Source organism: Carcharodon carcharias, chromosome 6 (genome assembly GCF_017639515.1).
Source record: "Carcharodon carcharias isolate sCarCar2 chromosome 6, sCarCar2.pri, whole genome shotgun sequence".
Classification (NCBI taxonomy): domain Eukaryota; kingdom Metazoa; phylum Chordata; class Chondrichthyes; order Lamniformes; family Lamnidae; genus Carcharodon; species Carcharodon carcharias.
In genome coordinates this window covers 3,473,803-3,496,625 of record NC_054472.1, presented here as the reverse complement: position 1 = coordinate 3,496,625, position 22,823 = coordinate 3,473,803, and the positions used below count along the sequence as shown (strand labels likewise).

The following is a 22,823-nucleotide window of genomic DNA, read 5'->3' as shown; positions in this document are numbered from 1 at the left end:
AACTGACAAAGCAACAATTGCTGAATTCAATACATTTTGAATCACTTACCTACAACCATCAATGTAAATTCGAATCCCCTTTTCACAGACTTTCTGTATACTTGATTAGGGAGGTTTGCAAAACCCACATATCCTTCAAGATTCTTTTGTTGCTGTAACAGACCAACAGCATTTAGTTTCTAGACTAGAAGGTCAATAAATTTATAGCACTGACAACGGGAAAGAATATACTAGACAGCAGAACAGAGATGCAACTTAAATCCACAATTCATATGTAGAAAACTTCCTAACTGTAATCTTATCACAAGTACCAAGGAAGCTAGACACTGGTCATCATGTACAGAAGTATTAAAAACCAGCATGTAGTTTCAGATACTTACCGCTGTGTGGTGAAAGTTGAAAACCCACAGATCCGGCATTTCAGATGGTAATGAAACATCCACATGGCACAGCGAGAGGAATTCAAAGCAGGATGGGATTGTAAAAACCCACGGCATCCAGCAGAGCATGTAAAGAAAATGAGGATCAAAAAGTTAGAATTCAAATATAACCACAATGCCTATTAGTGTTTAAAAAATAAAGCATTACCCAAATCATACTACTTTTAAAAAAGTACTAAGCATTAATCAATGATAATTTGAATCACTAAGTTACAGCATGAATTAATTAAAGAGTTAAACATTAATAATGTTCATCCCCTCCTCCACTACCTGCTGCCATCTCCTACAATATTTACAAATCAGGATGCCCAAACCATATCTCCCAACCCTTCAATCAGAATTCATAAATAGTCCTTCACCCCAAAAGATATCATGGGCTCTGGATTTCTTATTATTCTTTCATGGGATGTGGGTATTGCTGGCAAGGCCAGAATTTGTTGTCCATCCCTAACTGCCCTTAAACTTTTGAGGCCAACTGCTGTGGGTCTGGGGTCACAGGTAGGCCAGACCAGGTAAGGGCGGCAGATTTCCATTCCTAAAGGACAATAGTGAACCAGGTGGGTTTTTATGACAATCGATGACTGTTACCATTACTGAGATCAGCTTTTCAATAGCCCGGGCCTCTAGGTTACTAGTCTGGTGACATTACCACTACACCACCATCACCCCACCAAGTGAGATTTAGATGCAACTGTTCATAAACACAGCAAGACGTTACTGAAGTTACATGTCAAAGAGTAGTTGCTCACAGCGTTTTAATGAACCTTCGCAGAGATTTTGCCTCATGTTTCATTTTTAGCACCGAGTACTAAATGCTTAATATAGTAACCCAACTAGTGCGCTGTCAATTCTACTTGAGTGCTCCTCAAGCCATATTACCAGGGGAAAGTTAATCAACAGTATGGCATGTAAAACCTCTGAAGACTGCAATCACTTTTTTTTTTCCAAAGTACAATCTTATTTGGGAAGTATGTGAATCTGTGCAATTTATTATTTCCATTTCTAGAGGAAGCCTCCAGAACTTCCATGAATTTAGAAAAAATATTCCACTTATATAATGTTTTACTACAACTCCAATGCTTCAATACATAAACCAATGAATTAGTGCTAAAATGCAATACTGTTGCTATGGAGACAAACAAATTTGCACAACAATGAAGGAAGAAATGACCAGACAAGATTTTTTTTTGGTGATGGTTGAAAAATGAATTTTAGTTGGGGCAGTAGGAAAACTTCTGTTACTCTTCAAAAATAATACAGGATAGGAGAAGCCCAATATTAAATCCACCAGCTGTTATGACCGATGCAGTTGGTAAAGCGGAGTTATTTTAAAAAAAAGAGGGAAACTTTAAACAACTGTCAGAACCTATTTTAAGTGTTATGTTTGAGATGTGACTCTAAGCTCAGGAATCAGACCACCAGTTTGAGGCTTTACGTCAAACTAAATGAAACGCTTTATTAATTTACACAGGTTAAAATACATGGCTACAAATTACAATCATAACTTTTAACAAATTCCCAAACGAATCTCCATTAAGGCAACAGCAACCGATAGACTTAACCGAACACCAGGCAAAGCCTGGTGAATTCACCTTATGAATTCAAAATGAGGTTCCTAAACTTGGTTCCTGTGGAGCCAGTTGGAGGTTTGCAGCTGCCTTGTGATATCACACTGCCTCTGCTCTGCACACCCAAAAACTACTGAAGTTATACCTACCAGACCCCACTGAATGCTAATTCTCATTGTATCAACAACCTCTGAACTAAACCTCTCTAACAATAAAATCCCTTTCATAGTGCCAATTTTATTAGTAATATAAACATATTGCTTGGTAGCTGCTAGAAAGGTGTCAGTTTTCACCCCATTTCTTGAATGCTCTATTCAAAAAATGCGAATGCACGCTATCTCTTATATATCAAGGCTAGTACCCAATGCACCCAGCCTAGCTGGCTTTAATCCAATTAAAACAGACCCACAAGACACATGACACATCCAAAATCAATTGCCTTTCCATTTAGTTTTCCAGCAGTGTGCGCCAGTTTTGGGACAGGGGTTTAAACCGTGACGCCACATGGCCAGGTTACTGCAGCGGTGAGGAAAAACTTAAATACTTGAATAGTGTTTGAGAGGAGAAAATAGAAGTTGTTGCATTCTTAGATGTTGAACATTAATTAGCCAGACTCGCATTTACAAATCAAATGTACATTTTGAGATGCAAGTTCCTCCCACTCAGGATTTGGATACTGCGCCAATAACGATAGTATACTGTTGAGCTTGGCTCACTATGTTAGTTCTGCATTTTGATCGAACGAACCAAAGGGCAGGTCAATCAGCCCAGCATCTTCACATCTTTAGACTGATCCAAAACTAATCCTGCTGCTCTCTCCCCATCTTCCGCTACTTCTCGTGTTGATTCAGATTGCCCCCAGCTGAGTGGATGTCTCAACTTCTCCCTGTGGCAAGGCTGAATCATATTAACAACTTCTGTTGTGCCAAATTTTTAAATCCATAACTTTAAAACTTGAGTAATTAACCTGCAATACACAATGTTGTAAATTTAGACCATAGTCAGAAGTTATTGGAAGCTGGAAACTGTGGAATTAAATAGTATATCATTTCAGTAAGTTTTTCATATTCCATTTACTTAAAAGACTGACAGATATCCAGATTGCCTTAAAAGTATTGCTTGCTTTAAATTAAGTTTTTTCAATCCTTAGAGTGGAGTTAAGTTATCTTCCTCATCTAAAACCTATAAAGATTTCAAAATATTTAAACTTACAGCATTATTTGGAATTCGAGAACCTAAACAGTTTCATGTGAAGTTATGCAGAGGAGGGATATTGAATTAAGCATACTATCGCTTTACTCCTGGGACCTGGTTTGAATCCATCACAGACTGAACTTTACTTCCAGTAGTCATAAGCTCAACACAAGAATATTCTTAAACTTCACAATTATGGGCAATAAATTGGCAACTTTAGAGAGAGACCAGATGGATGCCTGATAGGAAAAACATTACACTGCAACATACAGATGTTCTGATAGAAGTTTTTTTTTAAATAAGCCTGACCTATGCAGAGGTTACCACCATGTTTCAGACTCCAAATTGAGCATCCCAGCAACTTCCAGTGTTTTCAAAAACTCAGCAGGTCTGGCAGTATCGGCGGAGAAGAGTTGACGTTTCAAGTCCTCATGACCCTTCCACAGAACTGAGCGAATATAAGGACAGGGGTGAAATATGAGCTTATATTTCACCCCTGTCCTTATATTCGCTCAATTCTGTGGAAGGGTCATGAGGTTTCAAAACGTCAACTCTTTTCTTCTCCGCCGATGCTGTCAGACCTGCTGAGTTTTTCCAGGTAATTCTGTTTTTGTTTTGGGTTTCCAACATCCGCAGTTGTTTTTATCCAGTGTTTTCAATATTGGACAAGACAAAACGCTCAGTCCATCTTATTAGGAAAACACCCCACTTATCCAAATACAACAATCTTAGATGTATTTTGCAAAGCCAAGGATTAGGGATAGTACTGAGAGCTTATCTACATAAAACCATGCAGATTACAGTATAGAGACAAACTGGAAAAATACTGCAGTGTCCAACAGCAACAATACTAAGCAATACCAAAATTCTTGGGCCCTGTTCACTTTGGACTACCCTAACAACTAGGCTACTGATTTTCAGCATTACCTGGAGTCCAGTGAGGAGGATTGAATCCTGGCTGACAGTGCCCTTGAGCACTGCAGATCTTGTTAATTCAGGGTTCAGAAACTTCAGTATGTTAATTTTCTTCCCAAATTCCATCACTAGTCTGCCACTTTAGAGCAAACTCAACAAAGACTGTAACCTTCTCAGATAAAAACAAAAAAACTGCGGATGCTGGAAATCCAAAACAAAAACAGAATTACCTGGAAAAACTCAGCAGGTCTGGCAGCATCGGCGGAGAAGAAAAGAGTTGACGTTTCGAGTCCTCATGACCCTTCGACAGAACTTGCGTTCGAGTCCAAGAAAGAGTTGAAATATAAGCTGGTTTAAGGTGTGTGTGTGGGGGGCAGAGAGATAGAGAGACAAAGAGGTGGGGGGGGGGGCGGTGTGGTTGTAGGGACAAACAAGCAGTGATAGAAGCAGATCATCAAAAGATGTCAACGACAATAGTACAATAGAACACATAGGTGTTAAAATTAAAGTTGGTGATATTATCTAAACGAATGTGCTAATTAAGAATGGATGGTAGGGCACTCAAGGTATAGCTCTAGTGGGTTTTTTTTTTATATAATGGAAATAGGTGGGAAAAGGAAAATCTTTATAACTTATTGGAAAAAAAAAGGGAAGGGGGAAACAGAAAGGGGGTGGGGATGGGGGAGGGAGCTTACGACCTAAAGTTGTTGAATTCAATATTCAGTCCGGAAGGCTGTAAAGACTTTACAGCCTTCCGGACTGAATATTGAATTCAACAACTTTAGGTCGTAAGCTCCCTCCCCCATCCCCACCCCCTTTCTGTTTCCCCCTTCCCTTTTTTTTTCCAATAAGTTATAAAGATTTTCCTTTTCCCACCTATTTCCATTATATAAAAAAAAACCCACTAGAGCTATACCTTGAGTGCCCTACCATCCATTCTTAATTAGCACATTCGTTTAGATAATATCACCAACTTTAATTTTAACACCTATGTGTTCTATTGTACTATTGTCGTTGACATCTTTTGATGATCTGCTTCTATCACTGCTTGTTTGTCCCTACAACCACACCGCCCCCCCCCCACCTCTTTGTCTCTCTATCTCTCTGCCCCCCACACACACACCTTAAACCAGCTTATATTTCAACTCTTTCTTGGACTCGAACGCAAGTTCTGTCGAAGGGTCATGAGGACTCGAAACGTCAACTCTTTTCTTCTCCGCCGATGCTGCCAGACCTGCTGAGTTTTTCCAGGTAATTCTGTTTTTGTACTGTAACCTTCTCCTCCATCTCCAAGGACAGAATCAAGAACTATTGGTTAAACTGATGAGCACAGATGTGAGGCCTCACTAGACAGATAGTGATTAGGAAGGCAAATAAATGCTGGCATTTATATTCCATTCCCCTTACAATAAAAGCAGGCAAGTGTTGGTACAATTGTACAACAGTGTATAATTGTGGTTAACATTACTTGAGAGAGGATATAATTGCATTAACAGTTCAGAGAAGGTTCACTCAACTCATTCCTAGAATGCAGGTCTTTTCTTATGAAGAAAGATTGAGCAAGTTGGACCTATATCCATTTGAGTTTAGAAGAATAAGAGGTCATCTTAATGAAAAATAAGATCCTGAGGAGACTGGAGAGGGTGGATACCGGGAGGGTATTTCCTATTGTGGGGAGACTAGAACTAGGGGAAACAATTTAAGATGACCCCCTTTTAAAATGGAGATGAAGAGAATCTATTTCTGAGGTGCATTTGTATGTGGAATTCTCTTCCCGAGGGCAGTGGAGGCTGGGTTATTGAAGTTATTCAAGGCAGAGTTAGACAGATTCTTGATAGACGAGGGTGTCAAGGGTTATGGGGGCAGAGAGGAAAGTGGAGTTGAGACCAGATCAACCATGATCTTACTGAATGGTACAGCAAGCTCAAAGGTCCAAATGGCCTACTCCTGCTCCTATCAATCAGGAGCTCCATCTAGCCAACAGTATAATGCCATCATTCTCATGAGTGGAGCATGGAAGCATGCCATATCCAAGGAAGGAAGGACCTGCATTTCTACAGCACCCTTCATGACAACAGGATGCCCCAAAACACTTCACAGCCAGTTAAGTACTTCTGAAGTGTAGTCACAGTTGTATTGTAGGAACTGTGGCTAACAATGGGCACACAGCAAGCTCCCACCACAGTAATGTGATGATAACCAGATCATCTGTTTATGTGGTGATGTTTGAGGGATAAATATTGGCCAGAACACAAGGGAGAGCTTCTCTGCTCTTCTTCAGAATATGCTATGGGATCTCCCCCAAGAAAGGGCAAACGCCACCTCAATTTAACATCCCATCCAAAAAAAAGCACCTCCAATAGGGCAGCACTCCCTCAACTCAGCACTGGAATGTCAACATGGATTTTTGTACTCATGTTCCGGAATCCACAGCCTTCTGGCTCAGGAAGTGAACGTGGGATCAACTAAGCCACGATTGACAAAGAAAACAATGTTCTGCTAGTTGCAGGAGTGCAGCTTCAGCAGCAGCTCCATATTTGTCTCTCTGATAATAGGAATGATGAAAGCACGATAGACAGCAAGTTCCGGACATTCGTGAGCTCCAATAATGGTCTCCAGGTAATGCCGTAATCAGCTGTCATCGTCAGTATATAATGTAGATCCACATTCAGCATGGTGGAAGGACCTGCACAAAGCACATCGTGCTGTGCCAGCCATCTTGATTTTCTAGGCATCCGAATCCAAAGTTATTACCAGGCTCATCTGTCACCAGCTGCTTAACCCTTGTCATCAAATGGCTTTAGCATGACTGACTCCCTCTAAATATCCTGCACATCTCAACATTCATGAACCCTCAGGAATGAACCAGACAGAAAGAACACGTACACAAATTGTACCTTTTTCAACTCAACAAAATAGGTAGCAGCCATTCCCTGGTTCATTCCCAAGGCAATGCCTCGACTAGAGTCAACCTGACTGGTTTCAATTTAAACAAAGCTTGGCAGTTAACTGTCAGTTAACAGTTAACTGGTGTATTCTCCATGGCAATGCCTCTACCAGAGTCCACTTGCCAATCAATCAGCACTCTCTTCTCATGAAGTATAAACTGTTCTTCCCTTTACATTTGGTGTTCTTACGAATTGTCACGATGAGTGGAAGACACAAAGCTTCAACATGTCTTTTTCAGTGACGCTAGATTAAAAATACTTCAAGCTATATGCTGGCAACAATCAGTGCCAACACTGTGCCCGAAACGGATCAAGATTGATTAAACGAAGTATTTTTCAGGTAAAATTATAGGATTGATGCACTTACTTTGTTTTAAACTTTAGCATGCCACAGGATTTACTGCAAAACTTCACACGTTATCTATATTAGAAACCTTGCAGATGATCTTCCTATCCTCAAACATTCCTTTCTGCTGTCATGATTTTTAAACACACTTTGCAGTCAACATTTCCCAGTTTTGCTATGCTACCTGACACAATTTCTTGCTACTGCCACTAGGTGGCTCAATAAAGTCTCTCTCCCAACTCTTTGCCCATCTTGTATATAAAATATTTATCAGCCATCGATAATGTCAAACAATTTACCAATGCTGAACTAAACCTTATATCATTGGAGCTCATCTCGCACAATTTGAATCCAACCCAGAAATTTTTGTTGAAAATAGAACTCAACATCCTTTTAGGTAACGATTATAGTAGCAGCTTTGGTCTTGTGCAATCTTCGTTCTTGCGACTTTAAGCGATCTGCAAACTGGGATGCCATGTAGGTATTTTTTTAAAATAAAGTCTGCATTTAAAAAGTTGACTGATTTGCTGCAAACTATCACAGCAACTGTGCCAGGCTACTTCAATATCCAACTGCGATCCACATATCCATGCCCAAGAAATGGACAGCATCAAAAGATTCTTCTGTAAATTCACAGTTAATGTGACAAAAAGAACTAGCTGAAATCCTAACTGCCTGAACACACTTCTTTAACCCATTTATTACATGGTCTACATACATGCCAACTCCAAAACATTTATAATGTCTTCAAACCAAAACTGACATTTCCCATCACTAACAGAACATGGCCTAATTTCTAGAATAAGGATACAGGAAGTGAATCTGCCAAGTATCAACATTTTGAGGGCATGGGAAAACTCAAAACATCATTAAGCTGGGCTGACAGACATGACCTATGATACCTTCGCAGATCACAACTGAAGCAGTACAAGAACTATTTACACAAGACAGGCCTCCATACTTACACCAAAATTTGACTAAGATTTGGTCCAGCCGCATTTTACATGTTAGTATTCTGCAAGTTGTTGCCTGGAAAGTGCTCCTCAAATACAGGGACTCAAATATACAAGCACTGAACTCCAAGGCGTGTAGAACATGCATCAGTCTATGGAAAGTGTCTGAAGCTCTCCCACCCAATGGATTGAAGGACTTGCAAATCTTTGCCAAATGTCAGAATGCTTTGCTGTTTCCAATATCTGCTTGCTACAAATTGGGCTCTAATCCCAGAATTAACCCAGCTCTATTCTCATTACACTTCTAGCTGGTCATTTTCCAACAGTACACAATCAGTCTCTGAAGAAATGTTGTAGTCATGGTTCTAACAGTTAGACAGCACTAGCTCCATGTTTAAATATTAGGTGGAAGGGAAACAGGAGAAGTAGGGAGGGGTGAAGGACTTGGGGCTGAGGGTGGAGGGAGGCAAGAAGGAGAAGCAAGAAATAAAGATAGGGGCAGAAGAAAGCAAACCAGCCAGAGAAGTCAAGTCACATTGGCCCTAAACAGAAGCCCTGGATCACGACTCAGCAGGCCAGCCTTCATTAAGGAATGTGGGAGAGAACACTGGGAGAACTTCCTCTCCTTCTCTTCCAACAGTATCATTGTAGCTTTAACACAAACCTCATTTTAATGCCTATTCTGAAAGGTGGTTTCTCCAACAGTGCAGCACTCCCTCATTACTCTAATGAACTGGCAGCTTAGATAAAACGGTCAAGCCACTGGAGTGAACTTAAACCCACAACGTGACAATGTAGCCAACAAGCCAACTTAGGCCTTGCATGCTCCCTTGTCCTGCAGCATGTTCCTTTTAAAGCCGCAATCACCTCTATTCCAAGCTGAAACTGTGCCCTGTCACTGTCCCATCTAGAATTCTTTCTGGACAAGGTCACTTTGCTTACCCCTGCTGTAACTCAGACATCCTGTGCTGGCTCAAATTTCCTAACCTGGTCTCTGGAGGGCCAACCCAATTCATTCTCCTCCATGCTTACATCACAGCCTCTGCCCTTTGTTCATCTTATCCTAATTTCCTAATCATTCCCTCCAATCCCTTCCCTTATCAGTAAAGGCTTTCAGTCATGTTGATGTACATGTGTGTATTGGCCATTTTCTATGCCCAAATCTCCTGATTTTACCGCCATTGACCTCATGGTCAAAAGCTTAAAAACATCTCAAACAAGCTTCTGGTTTTTTTTATTCATTCATGGGATGTGCACTTCGCTGGCTGGGCCAGCATTTATTGCCCATCCTTGGTTACCCTTGAGGTGGTGGTGGTGAGCTGTCTTCTTGAATCACTGCAGTCCATGTGGTGTGGGTACACCCACAGTGCTGTTAGCAAGGGAGTTCCAGGATTTTGACCCAGTGACAGTGAAGGAACGGTGATATACTTCCAAGTCAGGATGGTGTGCATCTTGGAGAGGAACTTCCAGGTGGTGGTGTTCCCAGAGTTCTGATGGTTAGATCATTGAAAGAATTTAAGGAGATAAATATATAGATTTTTGAAATATTGGGGAGGTTGAGGGCTTTGAGGAACTAGCATGAAAGAAGAGTTGAAGCCAGGGGCAGATCAGCCATGATCTTATTAATGGCAGGGCAGGCTTGAAGGGCCATATGGCCTACTCCTGCTCCAATTCTTCGGTTCCTATCTGCTACCCTTGTCCTCCTAGATGGTAGATGTCTTGCCCTTAGAAGGTGCTGTTGAAGGAGCCTTGGTATATTCCTGCAGTGCACCTTATAGATGGTACACACTACTGCTACTGTGCATTGGTGGCTACGCTATTATTGCCCTGCATCCATTTTTTTCACCTCTTGGTTCACTTGTCAAGTTAAAAAAACACTAATCTTCCCCCTGATTTTTTATGTCAATTACTATACATCCGTGTCCTCTGATTGCTAACATTCATGTCAGCAGAAACTGCTTTTCACTATTACTATATAAAATTTTACACACCTCCATGAAATTATTCCTTAACTACTGCTTCAAGGTGAACAACCAAAGCTTCTCTAGTCTCTACTTAACTGAAGTCGCTTAACCATGGTACCATTCTAATAAGTCTCCTCTGCACCCTCGTCATGATCTTGGCCTCCTTCTTTAGGAACAAGACACAAAACTCTCTTCCCAGAAAGTGGTGAAGGCAGAGTTGTTGAATATTTTTAAGGGAGAGTTAGATGGATTCTTGACCATGGAGTCAAAGAGTACAGTGGGTAGGAAGGAAAGTGGTGTAGAGACTGCAATCATATCAGCCATGATCTTATTGAAAGGTAGAGTAGGCTCAAGGGGTTGAATGGCTGACTTCTCCTAATGCGTATGTTCATAATACTAAATACTCCAGCAAAGATTTAAACATTGATTTATAAAGATGTAGGATAAGCATCTAGTTATTTGCTCCAAATTATGACAAAGTAGTGCTCCAGGTTATAGAAATTACATAGATTAAATAGGCTAGAACACAAACTTTACTCTAGGATAGCTTCTAAAGGTTTTCTTAATCCCAAGAACTAGGCACATAGAGAAGATTATGAAACGGAAGACTACAGTTCAAACTATCAGCTCCAATACTGTGAAGACAAATTGCGAACGTTGGAAATCAAATTGACAAATTGCTGGAGAGACAATCTGTCCATTGGTGTTTGAAGAGAGATCAGGCAGACTGCTTTGACTGAAATTCATTTCCTCAGACATTGAAGGAGCTGCTTTAGGGGTCTCTGGTATTTTTTGTTTTTATAATATGCCACTTGTTAGATTTGCAGTTTTTCAATTCAACTTTGACTGCCTTTGTGGTGTTGATACCAAATGTAATTATATCACTTGACTGGAATGATAATAATGCAAAGGCCTTTTGATTCAAATGCCACTTGACTATTAAATTCAGAGGTATTTTGATAAAGAATCTACACTATGTAATCAGAGGTTTGTTTCATGAGAAGATACTTCCAACAGGATTCAGATTACTCCACAGTTCGTTGCCAGTTGTAACATAACATGTAAACACAGCACCATGTTAAATGTGAAGTTAACAAATTTGGGAGAGATCCAGAATCCTAGCAGAGCACCAGGGTCACAACATAATTCTAGTGTAAACATTGCAAGCTTTGTTGAAAAGCAATTTGCAGGAGTGAAGAAAATCCCATGCAGTGCCCATATGTTGTTACCTAATAAAAAGTACATATTTCATGAAAAAATGATAAATAATTTGAATAATGCCCACATCCCTCTTAACAGAAATCAAGTTATTTACAGAAAAAGACCTCAAAACTCCAACATCCATTGAAGTAAGTCAGATGCCCTCCAACATCAAGCAGATACAAAGTTTGATACAGGCTCTACATAAAACTCTAAATGCTCATTTCTCACAAGGGAGGAAGGAAGATTGTTTTTAAATAACCATTACATTTAGTTTACAAAGTAGTTGCCTGTATAGTTATCTTAAAAGGAAGCCTTCTCTGCAGGATGCTTTCACAATTCCAAGTGAGGCTGCCTCTTATAAGCTTTTTACACACATCATCACTGTTGTTTTTGTTTCAAAGATCCTCAAACAGGACATCACGAGTGGGAACAGCGAGCTGTGGGTCATACTGCTACTCCCATCACTGAACAAAATGACACGGACATTGTGAACTCTACATAAACGGTACAAGTCTATAACTGAGTGAGACATCAGTGATAAATGCACCACTCATCAATTTCATAGCATTAGGATTCTGTCCAATTCAACAAACTACATTTCTGTTTTCAGTTGGAAAATTTTAATGTATTTTAGGATGACATTTAGAGTCCTAGGGATTTTCCTGGCTCTAAATAGCTAGTCAATGCAAGAATTCAAAGTACACAACAGCCAACTAAGATCAGCTTTCAACTTCCTCAATGGATTCCTGGGGGAATGTGATATTCAGGCATTGAAACATGCAAACATCTAGGGTTGACCAGTCAGTTGTGGTTATGATGAGGCTTCAACTGACCACAGCCTCTGGGATAGAAAGGGGAATGGGGGTCAGGGCTGGCAGAGGAAGTAACACAGCCACTGCTTCTGCTCCTTATTCTGCAGACAAATACTTGAGGCCAAAAATATTACCTTAATAATTGCTTACCTTTGCCAAAGATAGCTTCCAAAAATTGCTAATCACCTTTCCCATCACATCAAACTCCAACCAGTCATCAAAAGTATACCTGCATAACCAAGTTCAGGTTTACATGGCAATGACCACCTTCAAGATTAAAGACAAAAACAGAATTACCTGGAAAAACTCAGCAGGTCTGGCAGCATCGGCGGAGAAGAAAAGAGATGACGTTTCGAGTCCTCATGACCCTTCAACAGAACTCAAGTTCTGTTGAAGGGTCATGAGGACTCGAAACGTCAACTCTTTTCTTCTCCGCCGATGCTGCCAGACCTGCTGAGTTTTTCCAGGTAATTCTGTTTTTGTTTTGGATTTCCAGCATCCGCAGTTTTTTTGTTTTTATCAAGATTAAAGAGCCTGTTGGCACTCAGCTGTCTGAAGACAGTAGAAGTTAAATTGCACAACTTTCTTGTTCAGCTGTTATTTCTATATATATGTTTGTAATGTCCCTGTTGAACCCCTCCAGCAAGAGGAGGTTCTTAGCTCTGTCTAGACTTTGGCATCAATGCAAACAAAAGTGAAAGACTCAAAACAATCCATGACACGAACTAACCACTGGATGTCTCAGCTTCAGTTAATCATCTTTCTAACCTTATTAAAAGAAAACTGAAGAAACTCTTACCAGAGATCAAAACTTTTGCAAGCAAGAGAAACAAGATTTAAAGCTGAAAACACACTCCAGATACCATATGCATTATCCAAAAGTAGTAAATTTAAAAGATCAGAAGATAATCATTAAGGTCATTTGGCTCATTGCAATTCATCTACCTAGAGATCCTGAAGTCCTCCCATTTTAGCATCCAGCTGTTTCTTATAGGATTCCAGGAGTTTTAGTTTCCACAGCTCTGCCTGAAGAGTAATTTCTTTTGACCACTGTATGTATAGAATCCTAGGACATCAGTGCTAAATGTACCATTTACCAACTTCAACCTGCAGTTCCTTACCGACTCTCAGAACTTAAACTAGTCTTCTGATATTTTTCCACTTCCATAATCTGTACATCTCCGAGATCATTTTTCAAAGCTAAAAAGCCATTAAGTCTGCAGTCCTTCTTCATAATTCAGATCAATCTCTCTCAGCCTTTGGTGTCTGCTGGAGATGAGTGCTTCAGCCTTTTCAAAGAGTGACTGGGTAGAGGTTTTTAAAATTATGAAACAGTTTGACTGTGAAAATGTTTCCACTTGTGCAGAGACCAGAACAAGAGATTATAAATAAGATAGTCATTAATAAATCCAATAAGGAATTCAGGAAAAACCTCTTTACCCAGAGGGTGGTGAGAATGTGGAACTTGCTCCCACAGGAAGTGGTTGAGATGAATAGTATAGATGTATTTATGGGGAAGCTTGATAAACATGAGGGAAAAAGGAATAGAAGGATATACTGATAGGGTGAGGTGAAGAGGGGGTGGGAGGAGGCTCATTTGCACCATAAATACTGGGATTGATCTGTTGGGCTAAATGGCCTTTTTAGTGCCCTACATCCTGTGCAATTGTTAGATAACATAGATATAAAAAAAAATTAATGTTTTATTTAGCATAAGTATGGTAAAATTGTTTGAGGTGCAATTTAGTGAGCAGGAATATATCATGGAGGGAGTCAGTAAGCAGGGATGCTATCTTTTATATGGAGACCCCACTTTTTAATGGTTAAGATTAATTGGTTCACAAGGCTTTAACACCTATTCTACAGACCAACCAACGTTTAAGGCCAAAGATATCTCAACACTTGCTCATCTCTGCTAAAGCGGATAACTGAAAAAGCTCATAAAAACATTTTCCATCATATCTATGTCCAAAGATAAGTTACAGATAAGCAAACATTGGTGAAGGAGGTATGTACTGGCTGCACAGACATGGTGGCTTGAACAAAATTCATTGGCTCAATAAAAAATGCCCTTTCAAAACTTGATATGCAATTCAAATTCTATATCTATTTAAGAGCTTTCGTGGGAGCTTTAGTAGATTGACATTCTATATATCTCAGAATTTGGTACAGTGGAAACTAGTTTGTCAATTTTAAAACAGATCAAAATATTGAAACTTCTAAGGTCAGAAATTTCCCATCAGCAGGTCTGTCTTAAAACAAGATTCAACATCACATACCCCATGTTTGATAACCTGTCTGCTCTGAATCGGCTGAGGTTAAGTCATGGGTACAATAATCAGCTTAAAATGACCTTGTGGGGATTGGAGTACGAGGGCTCTCACTTCTGATTGCTATTCAATGGCCACTGCTGTCCTTGATGATAACGTGCACAATTGACAAGATTAGGCTCAAGGACTGAGTGAAATGAGTTTCCCAACTCAGTTTCTAGTACATATGAACCCAGAACCCAATGTCCACAGTTTGGCAGACTGGAGCTGCATTCAGCAGTCATAAGCTTAGCTAGAATGGAAGCAAATGTCACACTGATGCCACACTCCAATGTTGGGTCTTGGAAGATGAGGATTGAGTATTATTCTGCACAATGCTCATTCATTCTACGTCAACAGGAAACATCCTATATTGTCACTGGCTGTTTCCTGCAGAAATTCAATTGCTCAGCAACATCTTCAATGATTACAAGACTTCATAAAAAATTATAAACACATGATTTTGAAAGGAAATTGGATAGGCACTTGAAGGAAGTTAACTCGCAGGGCTATGTTGTAGAGCAGGGTGAAGGGACTGACTAGTATGCTTTGTAAAGAACCAACATAGGCTTGATGGCCAAATGGCTTCTTTCTGCATCGTAAATGACTGATATCTGTCAGACAATTGTCCTGTATGGCGCCAATCTATTATTCTCCACAGCAGCCATCCTTATGGAGAGTGGCAGTCTACATAGTGCTACATTGTTAATAATTCCCTTCCACCTCCATCTCTGTGACTCAAGGCTCTGTAGGGGCCACTCAAGACTGCTCAAACTTCATTTCAGCAGGAACTTTCACGTATCAGAATAAACACAAATTAAATCAAATTCAAAAATGTAACTCACTGAAGCATACAAAACATCTGCTTATCTATCAACCATCCCCTCCTTACTACCCCTCCCCCTCCACATTGTGGAATGAAATCCAAAAGCTTTCAGAATTTCAAAGTAAATTCAAATTGCTCCTAGTCACCCATGAGACGAATCTGTTCCTTAACCTGTCACTTTTATATTAAAGGCTCATACACCATTTGCCTTCCCTTGTATCAATGCCCAGTTCAACAAATATTCAATATGATGCACAAAGGATAAACAAACACTCACCCTCCAATCACTTTGTGATATACAAGAGATTTTTAACTGGACTAAAATGGCACATCACAGTTGATTTTCATTTAAATCCAGTCTCAGCAGTGAGCCTCAAACTGGTTTGTGGTCATATGCTTTAGAGCTGATAAGAGAATCAACACAATTGTGACAACTCATGCAAAATGGAGCAGTATGGAAAATAGAATCAAGATGTGCTTGATTTAGGCAGACTTCGAACGTTATCATGGCCAAACGATGCCGATTCAAACCCTTGCTTTAACCAAACTGGAAGTATGTCAGACTGGCACTGAGCAACAGAAAGAAAACATTTCACCTGCCATGCTGGTTATTCTGCCAGATTGAAAAATATAAACCAAAACCCGTTAGCTCTTATAACTCAAGGTGACTGCAATTTTTTTTAAATTCCTAACAATCAATGGGAAATTTTCACTATTTCCCCAGATAATCAATCCTAATTGCAGCAATTCAGAGAGGCTATTGATCATACTTTACTGTACTAGATCCATTTATTCCAGTTTTTTTTGCCACAGAAGAGGCTCCCATGTGGCTCATGATGAAAACTAATACAAACCGAAGTCACGCTTTGATTTCATGTGTGGACTGCTAGCCCAACAAAAACACACAATTTACATTTATATAGTGCCTTTAATGTTAAATCAAACTTTGCCCAATTCTGTTACACAATGCCTCATTAGCTTAACTAGAGTAACAAGTCAATGTATGTGTTACTTCTTGTCTAGTGTCAGTTATATACCAAGTTTACATATATGGATAAAGACTGAACTGGCTTTCAGTACATTAGCACATATCTTAGCTAATACCACCACCATCAACACCTCTTTGTCCTTTTGTCTATGACATCTTTTGGCTATCTCCACCTATCACTGGCCCTCTCTCCATCTCTACCTGTCCCACTGCCCCCACCCCAACTCTAAAACCAGCTTATATTTCACCTCTTTTCTATTTTTCCTTAGTTCTGATGAACAGTCATTCAGACTCGAAACGTTAACTGGGTTCCTCTCTGCAGATGCTGCCAGAACTGCTGAGTTTTCCAGGTATTTTTGTTTTTGCTTTCAGTACAAATACTGCAGTCAACATTTCTAATTCACGAGATCACGAGCTCAAGGCCCACTCTTGGACATGAGCCATAATACACCCCAATACCAAGAGTGTGCTGCCTTTGCACAACATTAGACTCGGGTACCTCCCCACTGTTCACATGTAGACGTTATTCAAGAGTAGGGAAGTAACTCACCTAGTGTCCTGGCCAACATGTTTCTCTCCATCACCAAAGGCAGATGACCTGGTCATTCACCTTTCCTATCACTGCTTGTATGTCCCTACAACCACACCAACCCACTCCACTTCTCTCCCCTCACACACCTTAAACCAGCTTATGTTTCACCCCTTTCTTGGATTCACTCAGTTCAGTCGAAGGGTCATGAGGACTTGAAACTTCAACTCTTTTCTTCTCCGCCGATGCTGCCAGACCTGCTGAGTTTTTCCAGGTAATTCTGTTTTTGTTTTGGTCATTCACCTTACTGTTATCTGCTGCATCTTGAAGTGCAGTAAAATATGCTCTTCTTTTAACTTCAATAATCACTGACAGTCAGAAGCAAGGAATCTGGATTAACATCAGCTTACCAGGGAAGTCCTTGCTCTAACAAACAAGATATCCAATATGCAAATGCTGCATTCCCCAACAGAGATATTATTTGCTCTGTTTGCCCAAGTGTTTGTTTTAACAAGCATTTCAGGTAGTGGAACCTGCAGCAAGAAATGAATTCCAAACTGAATCATGTTAATGAGAAGGAACCTCAGCAGGCTAGATGCTACTCAAAATAGAGAAACCAGCTTTGGAGAGCTTATTTAAGCCAATTCAAGTGTTGAGACTTTTAAATCTCACAACAATTGAAAGTAAAAGGTGCAACAGACGAACAGAAAAATAAAATACTTCGCAAAGACAGTGCAGCAATTGAACTGCTGGTCCACAAGACATCACTCATGCACCTACTTCCTGTACTTCATCCTGGCCTACATGGATTTTCTAAGAAACCTCCAAACTCAAAAAAACCTAAATTATGAGTGTTATAAATGCAGGAAGCATTTTGCTACATTCTGACATACCTCACATACATATAGCCACAGAGAAATGCTAAGCCAACCAAAACATATGGTCCCCTTGTCCTCACTTATGATCCCACCAGCCTCCGCATTCAAAGGGTCATCCTCCGCCATCTCCAGCATGATGCCACCACCAAACACATCTTCTCTTCACCCCCCTCCCACCCCAACAGCATTCCACAGGGATCATTCCCTTCAGGTCACCCTGGTTCACTCCTCCATCACCCCCTATACCTCAACCCCCTTCCACGGCACCTTCCCATGCAACTGCAGAAGGTGCAACACCTGCCCCTTTACTTCCCCCCTCCTCACCGTCCTAGGGCCCAAACACTCCTTTCAAGTGAAGCAGCATTTCACTTGCACTTCCCTCAATTTAGTCTACTGCATTTGTTGCTCCCAATGCGGTCTCCTCTACATTGGGGAGGCAACGCAGACTAGGTAACCACTTTGCGGAACACCTTTGGTCTGTCCACAAGCATTACCCAAACCTCCCTGTCGCTTGCCATTTTAACACACCACCCTGCTCTCATGCCCACATGTCCATCCTTGGCCTGTTGCAATGTTCTATTGAAGCTCAGTGCAAACTGGAGGAACAGCACCTCATCTTCCGACTAGGCACTTTACAGCCTTCTGGACTGAATATTGAGTTCAACAATTTTAGATCATGAACTCTCCTCCGTCCCCACCCCCATTCCGATCCCCCTTTTTCCACTAATTTATAATTTTTTAAATATATTTTTCTTTTCCTATTTCCATTATTTTTAAATGTATTTCCATCCATTGTTTTATCTCCACGTTTTAACCTATTTCGATCCCGTCCTCCCACCCCACCCCCACTAGGGTTATTTGTCACTTGCTCGTCCTGCTTTCTACCCTTAATGTTACCATTAGCGCATTCCTTAGTTAATATCATCACTGTCAACACCCCTTTATCCTTTCGTCCAAGACGTCTTTGGCAATCTATATTTCACCTCATTTCTATATTTCCTTGGTTCAGATGAAGAGTCATATGGACTTGAAACATTAACTGTATTCCTCTCCACAAATGCTGTCTAACCTGCTGAGTTTTTCCAGCTATTTTTGTTTTAGATTTCCAGCATCCGCAGTTTTTTGCTTTTATCAAAACATATTGGCATTTGGTGAGGGTCACAAATCTGATGATCTTGCAAACCTACACAAATGTTATGTTAATGTCCGTAAACTACGTGAACTGGTATCACTTCCTGTTCAATTCAACTAAAATGAAAAACCACAACCACCTGAATGGAAGTTACACACCGGCTAGCTCCATATTGAACACTAAAACACTCACTATACTCTTCTGTAAACTGTAGTCAACTGCCCAATCTTAATGCCTGCATTCTACAGTTTGTACTTATTAAATTACCAGACTTTTTGATGTTTTTGGGTGCAAAGTACAAGTTACCATGAAAAAAATCAATGCAATAATTGAAATCAATTCAATAATTGTCATAGATTGAATTGCATGTCATACAAAAAAGCACTGCCAACAAACTACTGTTTTCCCTCATTCCAAATACATTGACTAATTTATAATTAGTCAATTTTAAAACCTTCCTTTTTCAATTCTATCATTTTGAATATTTGAATGTTAGTACCAGATACAAAAAAGGCTTAATTAAATCAACATGTGGTTGAATTAAAGCCAAGGGTTCTGGCATTTTAAGAAATCAATTATCAGTAAGTACCTATGCTGAGAATGGAATGGCATTGCAAAATAAAGTTGGCCAAAAAATGAATTATTAAACAAGTGACCTGCATCTCCTTCAAGCAGAGGCTGATGTATGAAAAAAATTCATAAAGCTCCACTCAGAGGCCAGGAAAAAAACAAGTAGCTACATTAGTATGGTAAGAGATTGCTTTGAGAGATAGGTGAACAGGAGGAAGTCATGTAGCTTGCCTTGTCTGGGTCGTTTGGCTGAGGTTTCACAGCTCTGTAGCTCTCCACCTCCACGGAAACCTGCATTTACATTACTTGAGGGGGAGGATATGGAAGAGTTTAAAAATATATTTTGTGAATTCAATTATATGGATCATCAATGCATTAAATCTAACTTTCCCCAATATATGGCATCTTTCAAGATGATAGAACATGGTGATGGAGTTAAATAAGCATACAGAATCCTTGGTTTTACAAATAAAGGGAAGTTACGCTAAACCTTTATAAATTACTGGTTAGGCCTGAACTGGAGTCGAGGGACCAATTTGAGGTTATCATACTTCAGAATGGACAGTAAGGCCAGAAAGGATGAAGAGAGTTACTTGGTACCAGGAACGAAGGGCTTTAGTCAGATGGAGAGATTGGAGAAGCAGGCATTGCTCTCCTTAGAAAAGATTAAGGGAAATGTAATAGAAAAGCTCAAAATTATGAGGGGTTTTGATAGATTAAATAAGGAGAAACCATTTCTACAACAGGAGGGTCTGCAACCAGAGGACATCAATTTAAGAAATTAGCAAAAGAACTAGAAGAGAGGTGAGGACTTTAATTTATGCCACAAGTTCTGAATCTGATAAACACTTGAAAAACCATTTGTAAAGCTATGGAAAAAGTGCACGGGGAGAGAGATTAATTTCATAGCTCTTTCAAAGATCTAAGAGAGAGACATGATGAGCCAAATGGCCTCCTTCTGCGCTTCCAGATTCAATGGACAAAAAGATTCAATAGTAATCCATCCAAATTTCTTCCCCTTGATAAAATTACAAGCAATGAGAATACCAAATACTATTCAGTCCCACCAGCACAAAAACTAACAAAGACTGAATATGCCTACTTTGTCATGGCTAAATAACATATCTCCTCCCAACCATTAAGACATTAGACATACTGTTAAGTGACTAATTCAGTCACAAATTTTCCATGGGTTAGTTATTGCATAAGAAAAAAATAGTCCATTGATAACAAACCCTCTAATACTTTACAAACATCCATAAAAAATTCCGAAGCTGGTTCAGGCTTTTTTTTTCAAGGAACTGGCTAAATACAGGACGGGAGAAAATGTGGGCGGGTGGGGAGTTAGCCCGTCAAAGAGCCAGCACAGACACGATGGGTCAAATGGCCACCCCCTTCCACACTCAATATTCTCCTGAACCATTTGCACAGTGGCTGCTGGATTGCAGTGTCAAGACAGAGAGCTGGATGTAACATTTAACTGGGAATCTGGGCCAGGGCGAGGGTGAGCTGTTAAAACTCAGACCTTGGCTGGAGATTTGGGTGGGTCCCGGATCCCAGAGCCTGCGAGAGGCGAAGCGACTCGGCCACAAACACACGTTATTCAATAGGCCCCCAACCCCCCCACCCCACCCAGACATCCCCTCCCCCCCCCCCCCACCCAGACATCCCCTCCCCCCCCCCCCACCCACCCACCCACCACCCAGACATCCCCTCCCCCCCACACCCCACCCAGACATACCCTCTCCCCCCCACACCTCACCCCACCCCACCCAGACACAACCCCACCACCACCACCCCCACCCAGACCCCCACCCTCTGCCGGTCCCCCACCCCACTGCCGCCGCCTTGTCGCTCACTCCCCCGCCCCCACCCACCAGGGTCTGTCCATTGATCAATGGGCCCGGAGCTCCGGCCATTCAAAGGCAATCGGAGACAGCAGGGAGGGGTTGTTGGTGGGGGAAGGTGGGGGGGGGGGGGGGTGGGGGGGGGGAGAGAATACCCAGGCCCGAGGCTGGACTGGGGCTGGGGCTGGGGCTGGGGCCGGGCTCCGCTCCTCCCGGGGCTGGTCGGAAATCGCGGCCGGGGCCGATGCCTCCCTAGTCGGCGACATCCGCGCCGCGCCCCGTTCCCCGGGGAAGCTGCCTGTGCCCGGGGTCCCGTGGTTCCCGCGGCCACCCGCTTGCTCACTCACCCATGCCGCCGGCTGAAGCCCTGTCACAGCCCGACATTGTGCTCTACATCCCCGCCCGGCCGGCCCGCCAAACCTCGCGACAACTCCCCGGGCCGAGGCGGGACCTCAGCACACACACACACCCCCCCCCCCCCCCCCCCCCCGGCCGCAAAGCAGCCTGGGGATTGTAGTTGCCGCTGGCAGGTCGGCAGCTGCTTGCACGTGACTCCGGAACCCAAGGGACTACAATCCCCGGCGTCCCGCGCGCCCGCCGTCCGCTCCGCGCCAAATTCGGCGGACGTGCGCCTGCGCAGATTGGTTGGCGGGCGGCCCGGGGCGGGCGGGGGGGGGGGGGGGGGGCGTGGTTGGTGGGCTGGGACGCGCCTGCGCGCCGCCTTCATGAGTAATGGCGGATCGAACTAACCTTTCGGTGTCCTCTTCACGGTGGATGGTGATGAAAGGAGAAGGAATTCAATGTGCGTTGAGACTCTTCCATTTACCCCCCCCACCCTCATCATCCCGGAGTTTTACAAGAAATCACATGTAATATTGACTCGACACGATTCAGTTGGTACATTGTGGCATTGAGCGAATAAGTTGCATTTCTGTAGCGCCTTTCACCACCACCGTCCCAAAGCCCTTCACAGACAAGGGAGGACTGGTTCAAATATAGTAAGACAAACGTGACAGCCAATTTACGCACAGCAAGCTCCTACAGGCAGCCATGTCATAGTAATAGAAAAAAGTATTGACTAGACTTGAGGGACTAAAACCTGACATCCCTGGATTCTAAAGGAGCTGGCTGCAGAAAAGCCGAAAAAAAAATGGGGGTGCTGGCAATGATTTTTCAAAATTCCTTCGATTGGGAAACTGCCCTATTAGATTGCAAGTTGGAATGTTACACCACTTTTCAAGAAAGAAGGGAGAGAGAAGACAGTGAACTACAGGCCAATTAGCCAAACGTCAGTTGTTAGGACCTAAATGCTGGAATCTATTATTAAGGGAGTCTTGGCAACGCACTTAAAAAAAAGCATAGTATGATTAAAACAAGTCAACGTGATTTTACTAAGAGGAA

General features: G+C 41.6%; 1 protein-coding gene and 1 long non-coding RNA gene across 4 annotated transcripts in view; one reads left to right on the top strand and one right to left on the bottom strand.

Moving 5' to 3' along the window:
- Positions 1-21,881, bottom strand: part of LOC121279035 (septin-7) — a 152,723-nt gene extending 130,842 nt beyond the window's left edge. For 2 of the 3 annotated variants that reach the window (XM_041189801.1, XM_041189802.1), the window contains exons 1-3: positions 21,770-21,881; positions 381-382; positions 50-152 (exon numbers count right to left, since the gene is read on the bottom strand). In XM_041189801.1, the coding sequence (XP_041045735.1) occupies positions 50-152; positions 381-382; positions 21,770-21,806 (142 nt within the window). In that variant the 5' untranslated portion in view covers positions 21,807-21,881. Of the gene's footprint in view, positions 1-49; positions 153-380; positions 383-21,769 lie in introns of those variants that run through there. The other variant, XM_041189803.1, reaches the window with a different exon arrangement.
- A 272-nt stretch (positions 21,882-22,153) lies between these two features.
- LOC121278671 overlaps positions 22,154-22,823 on the top strand; it is a 43,067-nt gene continuing 42,397 nt past the window's right edge. The window contains exon 1 of the long non-coding RNA XR_005943257.1: positions 22,154-22,291. This is a non-coding gene — a long non-coding RNA (uncharacterized LOC121278671). The remainder of the gene's footprint in view (positions 22,292-22,823) is intronic.